This window comes from Ascidia mentula, chromosome 5 (assembly GCF_947561715.1).
Source record: "Ascidia mentula chromosome 5, kaAscMent1.1, whole genome shotgun sequence".
In the NCBI taxonomy this organism is placed as follows: domain Eukaryota; kingdom Metazoa; phylum Chordata; class Ascidiacea; order Phlebobranchia; family Ascidiidae; genus Ascidia; species Ascidia mentula.
This window is the reverse complement of record NC_138570.1, coordinates 6,192,316-6,207,162: the sequence shown is the minus strand read 5'-3', so window position 1 is coordinate 6,207,162 and position 14,847 is coordinate 6,192,316. Positions and strand designations below refer to the sequence as shown.

At 40.9% G+C, this 14,847-nt stretch overlaps 2 protein-coding genes and 1 non-coding gene across 5 annotated transcripts; 1 reads left to right on the top strand and 2 right to left on the bottom strand.

Annotated features, from left to right (window-relative positions):
* The first annotated feature begins 1,003 nt into the window (after nucleotides 1–1,003).
* LOC145902466 (uncharacterized) lies at nucleotides 1,004–7,661 on the top strand. 3 transcript variants are annotated; one of them, XM_082990443.1, is made up of 13 exons: nucleotides 1,004–1,135; nucleotides 1,372–1,971; nucleotides 2,135–2,234; nucleotides 2,307–2,366; nucleotides 2,633–2,679; nucleotides 2,953–3,004; nucleotides 3,815–3,932; nucleotides 4,085–4,382; nucleotides 4,976–5,040; nucleotides 5,235–5,388; nucleotides 5,470–5,617; nucleotides 5,947–6,075; nucleotides 6,486–7,661. In XM_082990443.1, exons 2-13 carry the CDS (start codon nucleotides 1,412–1,414, stop codon nucleotides 6,528–6,530), a joined length of 1,776 nt encoding a protein of 591 aa, XP_082846569.1. In that variant the 5' UTR covers nucleotides 1,004–1,135; nucleotides 1,372–1,411; the 3' UTR covers nucleotides 6,531–7,661. The 3 variants fall into 3 exon arrangements, with proteins under 3 accessions (XP_082846569.1, XP_082846567.1, XP_082846568.1); XM_082990441.1 differs by having other exon boundaries at nucleotides 5,467–5,617; XM_082990442.1 differs by having other exon boundaries at nucleotides 1,037–1,172; nucleotides 5,467–5,617.
* A 1,064-nt stretch (nucleotides 7,662–8,725) lies between these two features.
* Trnan-guu (transfer RNA asparagine (anticodon GUU)) lies at nucleotides 8,726–8,799 on the bottom strand. Its single transcript has one exon. It is a non-coding gene; the product is annotated as a tRNA-Asn (tRNA).
* An 87-nt stretch (nucleotides 8,800–8,886) lies between these two features.
* On the bottom strand, nucleotides 8,887–14,827 carry LOC145902785 (uncharacterized). The gene is made up of 16 exons (XM_082990884.1): nucleotides 14,767–14,827; nucleotides 12,501–12,678; nucleotides 12,153–12,423; nucleotides 11,933–12,049; nucleotides 11,782–11,873; nucleotides 11,370–11,464; nucleotides 11,164–11,303; nucleotides 11,049–11,098; nucleotides 10,900–10,991; nucleotides 10,295–10,415; nucleotides 10,118–10,221; nucleotides 9,883–9,929; nucleotides 9,602–9,798; nucleotides 9,502–9,560; nucleotides 9,049–9,445; nucleotides 8,887–8,977 (listed from the first exon to the last, which is right to left on the bottom strand). Exons 1-16 carry the CDS (start codon nucleotides 14,825–14,827, stop codon nucleotides 8,887–8,889), a joined length of 2,112 nt encoding a protein of 703 aa, XP_082847010.1.
* Between the last annotated feature and the right edge of the window lie 20 nt (nucleotides 14,828–14,847).

The window sequence follows — 14,847 nt, the reverse complement described above, 5'->3', positions numbered from 1 at the left end:
ATGTTCTACATATAAATCTTGTCAACAGAATTAGAATAAGCTGATGATGATTGCTACCACGAGAGAAATTCAAATATTTTTTACCGTTTCGCAAAAAACGTACGCAACCTCTTTTGTCCAATTTTTTGAAATATTTAGCCGAACGAAATTGTATCAAACTAAAAAACAAGTTTGCACTTACAAAATATACCCCCATGGTAAGTCAAAAATTACACCCGGTTGGAAACTGTTGGTATAACAATGGTGTTGACTGCCAAAACGTTTGATAAACATGTCAAAGTTAACTGTTGAAAGCCTTTGTATTCTTACTTAAGCAAATCCCTGAATAAGAGTTCTTATTTTTAATATTACTCAACGCTAAAAGTGAAACAAATTCTTATGGCAATGATTGAATTTACAGGAAAAAATAAACCACGTGTTTTCGTATGTTGGGTGAGATTCCTTACATAAGTGGATAAATTTGTTTTAATTTCTATTTGGGACACACCAGCCGTTGAATTGCTGTCGGAGTGGAGTAATATTAAGAAATATTTTACCGATTAGGACATGGAATGACATTATAATGCTGGGCTTCCTACTTGATACGGTTAAATTGTTCAAATCGCCGTTTGGTGCTGATATTCCGATTTGCGTAGCAGTTTGTTGAGCAAAATCAAATCATTTGATTATTAAAGAGTTTAAAGAATTTGTTCGTGTACGTAGTAAGTTCGTGGGAGAAAGAATGCTGAATGGAGTGTTGCGAAACATTTGGTTGTTGCAATTTCGTGGGATTAAGTTTAAAAAAATAACTCTTGAAAAAGTAATATTCTACGCATACCACACTGATTGCTTGGGTGTAAAAATACAAAATTATTTCAGAAGTTTTGCAGAAGCAGCTCAGTAACGACTGCTAGCGGGTTTGTTTAATTTTGTGCGAAAGCCGTTAGGTGACGTAGCGTGCATATAATGACAATAATGTATGTGCCGTTTTGTAAAGTTGGCATTCCATGAATTAAATTTGTGTCATGCTTTATGTGTTAGATATAGGCGAAATTGTGTTTAAAACATATTTGTACAATAAATACGTTTTTAATTTCTTCGGCTGTATTGTGGGATCTGATGGAGAAGTGCACTGAGGACTAAGAGATTAAAAAAGGTCTACTTTCAAATAGAATATTTGAGACTTAAGACTAGTATGTCATCAGCCATACTTCTGAAAAATCTTTTTTATGCCATTTTTGAGTACTTGAGTGCACTTTTGCACCAGACCCAAACTTGTACAGTATCAACACATACTGTACGAAAATTTCTAGTTAAATTATATAGCATGGCTTATGATAATGGGTTTATGATATATTTGAAAATTTGATTTTATTGTATTTGAAATTGTAGTGAGGTTGTCTATCTTTCACCTTGCTGGTATTGATGCGAAATGACCACAGAGGCAATGGAAGCGGAAGATTCTATTGTGGCAACTGTGAAATCGGAAAATTCAAAGACTCAAATAGATCCTGAAACTGTAAAAGTTTCTCCAGTAAATGGGAACAACAACTCAACAATGTGGATTGCAAATGGCGAAAGTCACTCAAGCACTGCTTCAGGGTTTTGTGAAAACAAACCTAACATGTCACAAACATTCAACTTCATTAGTAGTGAAGTTACTGAAGACAAAAATAATAGCTCTGAAACAACAGCATGGTCAATTCGCTCACCTAGGCCAATGAAAGTTCCATTCTCCTGCCCAAGCCATACTATTTTCCACAGAAGGTCATCTCAGGAAAATAGTCTAAAACCAAAGAAAGTAATACGAAATGGGGACCAGGCAAAAGTGTCTAACAGTGATTCAAGACGTACGCTTGTGTTTCCAAGTAAGTCTCCATCTTCAGCATTCAGTGATATTTCCCAGCAAAGAGCCGCAACATCACCAGAGGAAACTGCTGACAACAACTTGTTGAAAAGATGCAACAGCGCCCCTGCGCTCAATGATTTTGAGTGAGTATATAAGCTTCTGCTTGTAAAAGTTTGTTGGAAGTTGAATATTGCCAAGAGTTTCAGTTAACCATAGAATATGGAAAATCCGATTACTACAGGGAAAATTTTGGCTGCAATATCTTTGCTGTGATGCCAGTACTACTGGTCATTGCATAATTTTTAGGGGAGAAGAAATGTCAACATCATGGCCTTCATTTCAACTACAGGCATCGAGAGCCGGGCGTATGCGAAGATTTAGTGCCACTGTAGTTTCAGCAAATGCTGTAAGTGTTTGGTCAGTGTAATGTTTGCTAACACACAGTTTTTGTACTTTGCATATTTTTGTGTTTGTACAGTCCCCAATATCCAGAACAGGTCGACCCAATTCAAGGCTGAGACTTGATCAGTTGAAAAAGGTAATAGCATTTATGTTAAAGCTTGGTCTGTTTGGTTTAAAAAAAACCTTGTTGCCCTGGTGGTTTGTAATTAAGATCACGGGGGGCACTGTGGTTATTCCTGAAAAAAATTTGAGAATAAAAATGCTTGGCAATTGGTGTACGTACATACCTAATTTTTTTAGTTATTTTAGTGCAAAATCCTAAATAGTTCCGCAAAAAAAGTAATTTCACAGTTATTATCCCCTTAGTGGAACTCTTTGTTAATAAATTATTATTTCCTACAGGAAGAAAGTTTGGAAGGAATTCAGAACAAAGAGACTGAACATGAGAGGTAAATGTTCTCCACATATCCGATAGTTTGTAATATGATCATTTAGTTGATATTGGCACATTTTAAATTCCTGTGTAATATAAAATGCTGGTACCCTCCTATCACTGGTACCTACTCAGGCAATGAATGGGCACTCTATTCTATAAAGTCAATGTTAAAAAGGTTTTAGTATTTTACTGTATGTACACATGTACTTCCAAAACTATGCAATAAATACGTATGTTCATATTGCACCATGTTTTTTTGTATTATTGCATCAATTTTGTGCTGTAGGGAGGTACAAGCCACAATCCAGATTTCATCCAACTGTAGTGACCTATCACTGGTAAGTGCTCATGGATACCCTAGATGCTATGCCAAACTCGTTTGGCTTTGTGCTTTACCAACCAAGGTATTGTGTCATTGACTCGCCGTTAACGTTCGGCATTGAAAGAGTGCTGAATAGTCTGTTGCCAAACATGAGTACAATTGATAATACCCAAACTGGTCATTTTATGTGATTGGCGTTGCGTTTGATTTCACCAATGCTTTTTGGTCCATGACTATTACATATTGATATTGAACCAATCGCGCCTTCCTGTCTCACAAAGCAACACTTTTGGCTTTGTTTAAACCTAAAACATGAAATAGAGATACCCAGATTCGCTGTGTTGTCAATGCCACAAAAGGCAAAACCAAGTTGGCAACAGACTGATAATCCGAGTTTGCTGAAGCTGTTTCTCCATGGTATTGGTGAATGGAAACTCACAAACATAAGATTCGCATTTACTCACCAGTTGTTTAGCGGCAACGATAGCCTTCAAAATTGTCCAAAAAGTGTATAGGAAGTCACTGCTTTGTATTTTATTCACGCACTTCGTAAATGTCAACGCCACTTTGCATTATTGTGGGATATGTAACACTGTAAAACTATGTCACCGCGTGTGTTCCCCGTCATCGCGTTGGCTCTTACGTGTTATTCGTTACATCCCCTGAACTGGGTCAATCGGGACGATCAACTCAATTGCACATAACTGTCCTGGTGTATCAAGGCACGAAAATATATTTTGTGGACAGCTGGTTATATGATGAGTGTGATTCCATCTCCTTCGTGGTGTTAGTGTGAAATATTTAACGGAGGACAATACTGTAATAGGGCGAGCAAAGGAGGAATAGTCTGGACGGATGTTTTAACCAAAGCTTCTCACCTAAGTGTCGAATGTCACCGTCGGCTCTCCCTTTAAAACCCCACTTTCCCGCTCCCGCTTTAGCAAGTAAGTTGACGCCTTTATATTTCGATCATGTTCTTGAAAATTGTAAGAGATGAATCTGTTAACTTTACGTAGTTACCTTATTCATATTTGTCTCTGAGGTGTGTGGGTTTTTTGTATATTTTCCTTCGCACTATACATTACTTTATCTGTAGGTGGCAAGTCTTCCCACTCCCGCGCTATCGACTTCAACGTACCCTTCAATCACATGGGTTCGCTCAGTCCCACCTCGACCCATCACCAGCCATACCCACCCAGCGGTATCCCGTCCCCTCTAACATTCGCTCCATCCCTAAGCCTCTTCAGTTCTTCGCCGTTGCCTCCCTCACCCACGAGAAGTTTGAGTGGACCACGCAAGCAATGCTTCTCACCGTCTATGCAAGTTCCTGTGTCGTTATCCCGGGCAACTAGCCGCAGTCCTTCGCCGAGTCCGACTAGACGCGCCTTTGCGACGTGAGTCTGTTGTTCGTGTCGGCCCGAGTGCTGACATTTATGGCTATTATGGTCCGTGGCCGTTCGGCTCTGAGGTTAAATGAAATGACATTATTTTTCCTTGGCAGTGGAAAAATTCAAAATAATAGTCCCATAGCGTCAAATTTTTTAGAGAAATTTCCTGCTTAAGCATTTAAATTGTTACCCTTTTTCCTTTCACCAACGTAAGTTTTTGCGGTAAATATTAAAACTTATTCTTGTCATTTTTCTTCAATGGTACTTAAAAAAGGTTTAATTCTTTGTGATAGGGATTCTGGTGTGTCGATCTGTACTTGTCTTCTCCAAAAAAGCTGAATGGTTTACATAATAGTAGCGTTGAATTTTCGTATCGTAGTGCGGTGTTGCACTGCGCACTTGTCCTATTGATTTCCACTTGACCTGACCACTGCCTTCGCCCAATGAACGGGCATTTAATGTAGCAAACAAAACGTTGCTGCTTTTGTTAAGTATTGGTAAAAGACTTCCCTTTCACATTTGTTGTTTTCAAATTTTGCTGACAGTGGTTTATTGGACTGTTGATATCAATTAGGTAACGATGTTAATTGCTTTTACAGGCGGCGGCGGAGCCAAAGTCCATGCATTATGCGACCCAGTGCACTTGGTGCTATCAAGCGAAAATGTAAGTGTTTCAACGAAGATTTTTCATTCAGTTAACCCATGCAACCACAACCTAATTACTAGAACTTGTGAAAATATGAAAAGCAAACAGTTCGGCGTAACTTACAAAGTGATTAAACTGTATTTTTCCGTAACACGTTAATTGCTGTCTGCTGCTGAACTCATAAACCCAAGTCATCCTCATACAACGTTCAGGCGATTCCGACACGGAGGGGAGTTCCCCCAAACGAATATTCGTGCCTGCTGCTCAAGGTCTCACGCTGCCTGGATTGGCGCTTGACCCGCCGACAACGGGCGGTGCTGCGTCGCCCGCCTTCCCGCAGCGGATGCTGGTACAGAGAACCCACAGGTATACTGCGCTAAAACCACGGTTTGCATCGGTAGAAAACCGCCAGCATGCTCATTTCCTGATTATTTTCCGTTTCAGCAGTTTGTCGTCAAGTTCGATGGACAGCTCGGACGCCAGTATTACCCCGAGCCCTCCCTTCCACGCCCTTCCCAGTTTCGCGACCCAACATGTCGGTTCCACAACAATTCCACACCGGCAGTACCACACACCTGTCCAGTCCACCCCGCAGGTAAACAATTTTCCTGCATTGAGGCTAGGGTGTATCTATGTGAACCTATATGAAAATGCAAACAATACTTTGTCCTATACAAGAGAAGTTTGATGGGCTCACTTTGTTTGTTCAGCCTCCAAAATAAACAGAACCTCTTTTGCTGCCCGGAATAATGTTATTGGTGTTTTATCTCGTGACTGTTTTTGTTTACCTTTCCTACTTGCAGCATTAACACCAACCAAACATTACAACGTATTCCGAGTAATCGTTCAAGTCATGACTGAGTATTTGGCTTCAAACGTTAATTATCGCTTGATCAATAACTCTTTTTCCAACGCCATTAACAGGAACAATCCAGTCGGCCTCTCTCCCCTGCCAGCTCTACGTGCTCGTCGTCGTCCTTGGAAGGAATTCGTGACCTTCAGCCACTTATTTCGCCTGCCCACGTGACTGCGGGTAGAAAACTACAGCCCAAGGTACAGATAAGGTCGAATTGCATGTAAATCGATGCCTTAAGGAAAATAGCCACCGTGCGCAGTTTTATCCGATGAAATTTTGGTTTATTCTGACACAACGCGTTTGTCAAAATGCCCCGTGCTTTGTGCTTAGGGTAACGCGGTTATATTAGGTTAGGGTAACGCGGTACCAACGATGGTTTGCACGGAACGACATATTTCAATTTCACTCTAAACTTCAGCGGCCGGCGGCAGTGTTGCAAACGGTGGAGTTAAAAGTTTTGACTTGATTTTATCTGGATGCGTGTGACGGGTTAAACCGCCAGGTTGGGAGTAACCTTGACTTAATGTTAAAATTTTTGGTATAATTCGTAAATGCTGTAATGCCATTTTGTTGTGGCAAGACTTAACAGTGGCCGGTGTGTTTTCAGGAAGCACTCAATGCGTCTGAAATGGAACAAACACCAACGCACTGACAGCAGTTCCATGATGTAATCACCCAAAGTCAAGTGGAGTCATCTGCATGCGCGTATCCGCTTTACACGGCTTAACTGCTTCGAAAAAGGTTCAAAGCAAGTTGAGTTGAACGATCGAATGGCCATCTTCATCCGCTTACAATTTCGTTGGTCGATGAAAGAATGGCAGCATGAAGAACAAACAGTTCGTCCCACCGAAAGCTTTTCATATCAGCTTAAATGGTCTTGTGTTGGGTGCAAAATATTTGGAGTTTGGAGGCTTTCATTTTCATGGTCTTGAGTTGATTGCCGCTTTAGAACATTGCCTCAGTATGATAGTGAGTGAGAATTTCTTTGTGTGCCCAGCGAAGCAGAATGATTGTATTTCCTTATTAACCCAACTTGTGTGATTACCGCTAAACTTCCTCCAATCCACACGCTTGTTCATAAAGCGAACACTGCCATTACAAGCGCATTGTCAGCATAAACTTGCGATGTAGTGAAACTAAGTTCCAGGAATGGTGGATCCCATTATCTAGCTCGCGTTACTGCTTTTGTGTCGGTTGCACATGGTTGGTTTTGCCCCTGCTTGTAAGCTTCGTCATGCCCTTGCAATTCGTTACAAACCAAAAAACAGCTCCGTTCGATAGACTGCATCTACAAAATGTATATGGCAGACCATGGCGCTGCTGTTGCGCTCGGTTCCGTTACAACAAGGTGTCAATTCGAACAGTCTTGCGACGCGTGTTTTCTTTTCGTCATTGCCCTTTCCCTCTCACCCAGCGACACGAGTACCTCTTTTCGCCGTTACTTTCGGGGGTATTGATCGTTGGCATTGTCGCGAAGCCCGTACCGACCCAAGCACTCGGTTTGCTTCAGCCGATAGATAAGGTATTTTGCAAACATAACCAACACAATTCATCACGATATTTTCCAAGCTAAATACAGTTTACTTGCTCTTACGCGTTCCCACGGTGTTAATATGTTGGATTTTTTTGTATGCCGTGAAGGCCACTGGCCGTTAGTTTAAATCTTCCCTTAATCGTTTTGTTTAAGTTCACGCCCGTTATAATTTGCTGTTGTCACTGTAACGATTTTGGTTTTGTTTGAGCATGTGGTGTATAGTGATGCGTGATCTAAACAAATATATGTCATGCGCGCTGCTGTGTCTCAAATACTTCGGTCGTATCGTTATGGTGGTGAAAAGAAGCAGACCGTTTAGGTCAGTGTTTCCCTACCTAGATGTCGCGAGCTTTAGTAGTTCTTTACCATACGATTTACTGGTAATCGAAGCACAAATTTTTGTTATGATATAAACAACAATCCGAAAGAAAAGCAGGGGTGCTGCAAGGCAGGAAATGTTGGGAACAACCATGGTTTAGAAAGTAGAATATGTTCGAACAACAAGTACTTTTTAGTGTGAACAAAACACTCCATATACACAAAAATCCGTCATTTATTAAATATTCGATAGTAATAACCTTACGATAATTTTGTTTATGCTTAAACTGAACACGTCCATACAGGTTATGTTCCTGTATTTACATTTTAAATCCAAGTGCCCACACCAATGCTGTTTCCGCATTTATGACGTCATAGACGTTGCCATTAGCCAAGAGAGTTCGGAAGATATTACAAGGAAGTCGTCGCAGATGATTCTAACCGGTAATTCAAACAACTTCACTGCACAATCGGTGCCATATTGATTACAGTTTATAAATGCACTCGTCAAGATTGTCTTTTCAGTTTAAACAAAAACACGTTTCGAATATATTCACTGAAATACAGGGGGACATTTTGCGGTCGCGTTTCTATTATTGATTCCTGTCAACGAACTTAGCTAACCACAACTTTATGGGAGTTTGATTGCAGTTTCAGTTCATTTCCATGGCCGGATCGCAGATCTTCGAATGCGAATCGACAGTGAAGGCAGGTCGTCAGCAGTCAAGCTGTTGTCGCAATGAAATGGAGTGCTGTTTTCGTCGGGGTTGCTCTGACAAAAATAAAATTTAATTCTTTCGAAATTTTCCAGCGTTATTTTGCCTTGTATAAAAAACAAAATGTTAGGCTTACAGCGGAAGTGTCAGCAGGCGCCATGTCGTTGGATTTTCGCTGTCGCGTCGAATAGGCAGGACTTGCTTTGAACTCTTCCGTTGAGAGAAGGTTTTGTATGCGTTTCTGAATATTACGAACACGATTGCAGTGGAAAAAAACATCGTCCCTGGGTGGGCTCGAACCACCAACCTTTCGGTTAACAGCCGAACGCGCTAACCGATTGCGCCACAGAGACGTCGGGCGTTGCTTGGCGTAAATAATAAACTTATTGCAAGACCACTCGATAACGAGCAGCCTGGGGCGATTAAAGTCAGGAATATTGTTAAAACACACCTTTGCTTTGCAGGATGCCTTTCTTGGAACCATGCTCCATTCCAACGGCTTGTAGACTTGCTTTGCGCAGGGATCGGCCTCTTGAAACGCTTTTTGTTTGCTTTGGTCGCTCTTACAGCGCCAAGTGGGACCGTTGACATCACTAACACACCGCGATTTGCCTTTGTCTTTGCTTGCTGACACTTTAGATTCGTTTAATGCCCTGAATTTTTCAATAAATTGTTTTTTGGGGGAGCAGTACTTGGTCGAGTCGTCATTGGAGGTGGAAATGCTGCCACAGGACGGCAAAGTTATGTCCAATACTCCGTTATCCCCGGAAACGTGAGCCGTGTTATCTTCGCAAAGGGAGCGGATTTCGCTCACAACGATTTCACCCATTTCAGCAGTGTTGCAGACAGGGCGACTTTTCGGGGTCGATGAGTCGACAGGTGGAGTTTCTTCGCAACTTGCATTGACATTCGGAGACTCTGCTACGGTGACGACCTCACCTATGACGTCATCGTGGGCGCAACATTCGCTGTCATATGTAACTTCCACGGTGCTTTGGCCTGTATAAAAAATGTTATTTGTCGTTTCTGTTTTTTTTCGAATGTAAAAATCTTACGAAATGTTTCGAAATCCACATCAGCTTCCGGACTGCCCGAAACTGAACGTCTTCCATCCCTACGCAAAAAATCTCAAAAGCGAATAAAACAACAAAATACCACAAATGGTAAACATCAAAGTAGTACTTTTCAACAAGAACAGATTTGCTGCTGTTTACACTGGTTGCTTGTTTCTTCGTGCTTTGAGCTTGTATCACTTGTTGGATATTTGCACTGCGGTCAGATCGCAGTTGTTCGTCCAGCTTTTCGGTTAGATTCGGTAACATGAAGCGTGAAACCAAGCGTGGCGAGCCCGGCTAAACACATGTAGATATGCAGCACGTTTAAATAAATCGGATTCAAAAGGCCTATCTTTTATGACGTATTGCAAACCAACTTACTCGATACTTTGATTCGCAGAGGCGATTTGATCCCATTTCAGACGAACCTAAATTTTGAGGTTAAGTGATAAAATAATCCCTTAGGTTTGTTTGGAAATAATACTTGGATAATAATGCGAGAAAAACAGAAATCTTGCTAATTCTGTAATTTAGACAATTATTCAAGACAAATTTTTGGTTGAATGTGGAAAAGTATATGTGTTCCCAAACAATTCAAAACTATTGTGTGTTTTACCCGCATTGATTTTGACGATTTCACTGTCTTCGCTTGCAGGACATGATTCGCATGAGTTCTTGATGTTTTGAACCCGGATGCCGGGATAGTTTGAAAGAAATTCCCTGCGACACAGGTTGTAAGTTTCTATGTGGCGCACCAACATAATGTTTCAACAAAAAGTTTTTCCAACATTACCTGCATTGTTCTGCTTGCCTGGATTTATAAAACGTGTCGTTCTTTGCGGAGATGATCGCCCACAAACGGCGAGTGTCCCTGACCCGATTGAAAGCATCCTGTTCTGAGCTTGTACAAAATTCTATAGAATACGAAGTAATGTTGCACCATTGTCCCTTTGGAAGTATATTTTGAAATTTTTCATTCCATAGCTTGCATTCGTTCCGACCCCTATCTGATTTTAATAGACTCAGAACTAACACAGGCGTGTATGCACATGTATCCTACTTTGGTGTCAATAATATTTATAATTCCAATTCCATGTCTATGCTGCAGGTTTTTGTTTGTTTTAGTTTTGCGGCGCTTAGTGGAAATGGACGCATCTTGTGTTTTTTTGTGAGCTATTTCTTTTTTACATATTTTTTTAACTGGCGCGATGCATTTGCAAAACTTATTAACGTGAAAATGTGCTTGTAATTTAGGATTAATCTGTTTTAAATCGAATCCAGAGCAATTTACAAACATTATAAATTAATGGCTTTTGAGGTTGGCGTGCAGCGTATTATTACAGCGATACAATACGCAGTACATTATTCTATGGGCATATACAACCACTATAGAGTTACCTTCGCTTGTTTCATCACTGACTTGTTGCTGGGACAAGGAACCGATTTTTCGAAGAGCTTCTTCGGAAGACTTTCGCTGTATGGTTCTGGCACTAGTAGAAAAATACGTGAAAATTTATGGGCAAATAATATTTCTCATCATTGCATACTGTTTGTCGCGTTGTCGAGTGCTTCCGAACCTCGGTCTGCGTCTGCGAACCTGTTCCCCAAATAACACGTTTAGGTTTATTTTTTGCATCTGTATAAAGGTGAGAACTTGTTAACCTTTGAGGATGGCAACCGGAACCTTCTGTGCGCTCCGCCAGGAACAAAGGCAGAATCATCGCTGCAACTTGAGTCTGAGCGAGACGTTGACGCAGACGTACGGGACGGTGCTGCTGATGGGAGCCAATCGCTGTCAACACCTGTAAATTATGGAGCTGTACATTCCGTTGTATTATATCCCCAAACACTGTATAGGTTAGCCCTACCTTTGGGTGAGAAGGAGGTTCGCTCGATTTTCGGCTTAATGCAGCGGAAATCATCCTCGAGTGATTCAAGTTGTCGGCTTAGCTCTTGGCGAAGACTAAACGATTAAACTTTAATTCACATGAGTGATGAAGTTAAACTATGTGCATAACTTTAAAATTTAATCAACGGAATAACCAAATTCAATAGAAAGTTGGATTACCAATTTGGTCAAACGTCGCAATAGTACGCAACAGAATACGTTATAATCTTGTTTGGACAACCAACCGAAAAAAGCAGCCGTAATAAAGTACAGTTAATTTTTTTAAATTATATAACGTTTTCTGTTGATATGAATACGCTTCTAACGCTTTACTTTATTGGAAAATTGCTAAAATAGCCATGTCAGGATAAAACGAAAATATGGATTCTCACCTCAATAAACGGCTGTCGCCATTTGGTTGCATGAGATCTAGCACCCTCTTGCGGGCAATGTCAAGTTCCTCGTCAGAGTCCAATGTGCTCTGCTTGCATTTGGTCAACGTGTTTATAACATTTTTTAACGCAATTTTATGGCTTGTATAACAATTTTGCTTACCCTTTGACCGGACCGTGCGACTTTGGATAAGTGTTTAGTTTCACCAGCAAATACCTCTTTGGCGGAAATCGGTGGTAACCTCGAACGACGAATCCTTTTTAAACGCTAAGTGGAGACAACTTACATTGCATAACATTGTTTACTAAATAAAGTTTTTATCGCCCTTTCTTTGTGTTTCTACATCTAAAAAGTTATTGACAATAATTACCCTTCTGTCTTTCGGAGAAGTACGCAGACGCTTTTTCTTGTGTGTTACGTATCCATCATCTCTCAAACGGTTTAAGGCCCACTCCTTCTTTTTTAGTTTGAGCAACAGGTTTACATTTGTATACAATTTTTCGCATTTGCGTGTCTCTTCCTTTGCAACCTCCAAACGGTCGTGAATTAGCGCAGCAACCAACTTTTCTATTAGCTGTCGTTGGCGAATGACCGTTCCGCGCAGTTCTTCGAAATCAACAGTTAATTCATTTGCAGATGCTCTTTTTTCAAAAAAACAATCACAAATTATTGCGTTGAAGGAATTTACCAAATTGTTTGTTTGCTGTTAACAACCTACCTTTCATGAAAAATTGTTGGAACAACTGTGTCTTTGGTTTTTAAATTATCTTCGTGCACAGCAGTTTGGTTCGCAGCATGTGTGGGACATGCTGGCGAACCCGAATGACATGGCTGTTGACTGAAGGCTGCCGGAGGGCATATCGAGCGCCAATGCTGGACGTGTTGCTGACTAATGCCTTTAGCAGAATGTAGAGTCACAGGTACAAAACAGTTTCGGTGCTGATTGCTCTTCAAACTATGGCATGGCCGCAAAGGCCTTTCCAGTTTAGGATAGGGCTGGCTGTGTATGGTTGTTGGCGCCTGGCAAAAAATAGGTGCAAAACTATGGTTCGTCGTCATATTGATCAATCGTCCAGCGGTTGAATAAGAAAGTCACAGAATGCAGGTAGTCCTTCAACAGTAAACTTTTTTGTTTCTGTACGATTGTCTCGAAAAAACAGCAGCTGAACTTTAAATTTAACTTTTAAACTGTCTGGTTATGTTTGTTTGTTGTGATTGTGACGTAACAGTTACAACAGTAAGGTTCGATCTCATCTAATAATGCGCAAAGCAGTGTGTTCCTTTAAAATTTTGCGAGAAGACTGGTGGTTGAAATGTCCTTTTTTTAACAAACGTACTATTTACAATGTTCAGCTTTCTTGCTCTGCATTACAATCGATTTGCTTAAGTGTTTTGCGTGTATTGTGATTCAGATGTTGCAACTTGCGCTACGTCGCGTCATAAGTAAATAATTTATACCAGGTTAGCACCAGTACCTAGCTGCATGCCCTGTGCAAATACACACACTTGCAGTTACGCTTCTTTGTGATCAAGCTGCTTCAGTTAAATCACTGCTAAAATCTAGCCAAACAAGCTTTTCGTTTAGCGAAAGCCAGGTGTTGGATTGACGCAATTCTGTAATTGTTATGCCGTAAACTGCAGTCAGAAGGGAATTGGTTGTTAGCACTAAGTTTATGTTGGCGATGTGCGGATACAACGCACTTTTTGTTTTCTCCCACGATAATCGCTCCGAGCTTCAAGGATAGGTTGGTTGAGAGTGTGGAGAGGTGCCTAATGGCCGCTTTGTTCTGATGATCATTATTGATTTGTTGCGTTCAACCAGATGTTGGCAAATAAACATAGGGCCAGGTTGACGACATTGGCTCGTCAGACGTAACAACTACCAATTAGGTTTGTTAGCGTAGGATATTTATATGACACAGGTGTATGTTTTGGCATTTTAAGTACAAAACTTTTGGCATTTCAATCACAAAAGCTGGGTTGTTCGGTTGGAGCTGTTTCCATGTCTTGTAAGTAAACAACTTACTCGTAGTTCATTTCCTATTGTGGCGTAAAACTATCATGCATTCCTTTGGTTTTGTTAACGTATAAAAGAAAATTGTTAAATGCGACGCAGACAAACAAGATTCAATTGCAAACGAGGTAAACAAAACAAGTGAAGGTTAATGATTGTTTGACTGTATTGAATATGTGGTGACAACCCTAGGTGTTGCTATTTACCCACATGCACTCCGCCAACTAGCGTAAAGTGACTTGAAAGTTTTTCGACCCAAATCAAATTCACGACAAACACAGAAGTTCTAGCAACCATTAGTTACACAATGAATGTATTCTTTACTTGTTATAGTCAAGTTCGGTGACTCATCCGTTCGGTGACAAGTTTTTCAAACCTAAACAAACTTGTGGTGAGGTCAAGTACGTCTTTGATAAGAGACAATAGAAAGGATCTTCAGTGGCACGTGAAAGATTGTCCCGAGTCGTCGCAAACAACTCAATGCGCTTTTCCCCTTTCAAGTGACTGGTAGTATTCTACTATCACAAAAGTCAGGCGCGCTTTGGTCGGTGACGAAGCCAAGTGCTGCGAGTCGAAATTAATTGAAGCCGGCTGATGAAGGCAACAATCTAAAGAGATCCCGCCGCCCGACTAATCAATAAATCTGCGCCTCGCTTGTTGCGTTACTATCAGTGAGGGTGAGACTGACAACCCAGTTAGCACTCTTTTAGTCTTTTTTCATCGTGCTTTGGACCGGCAAGTGTCTTATAAGATAAGTTGAACCTTGTGTGCTACTCACAGCATGAACAGCGTCATCCGATTATGTGTAACAAAGTCGTAGAATATGGTACAGCAGGGTGGTTCAGTTTCAGATGTGTCACCGACTACCAGGCAATTAAAGTAGCATTTAAAATAGCATGTGAGTAATTTGTTGAATTGTCGAGGCTTGGCCGAAACACGGGGCGCGTGTTTACACTAAAGTTATTCTTACTGGAGTCACCTGTACGTCGTACAACTTGGCTCGAGAACACAGCGGCAGCCACAATAACCATGTTTACTCTGTTACGCGCAG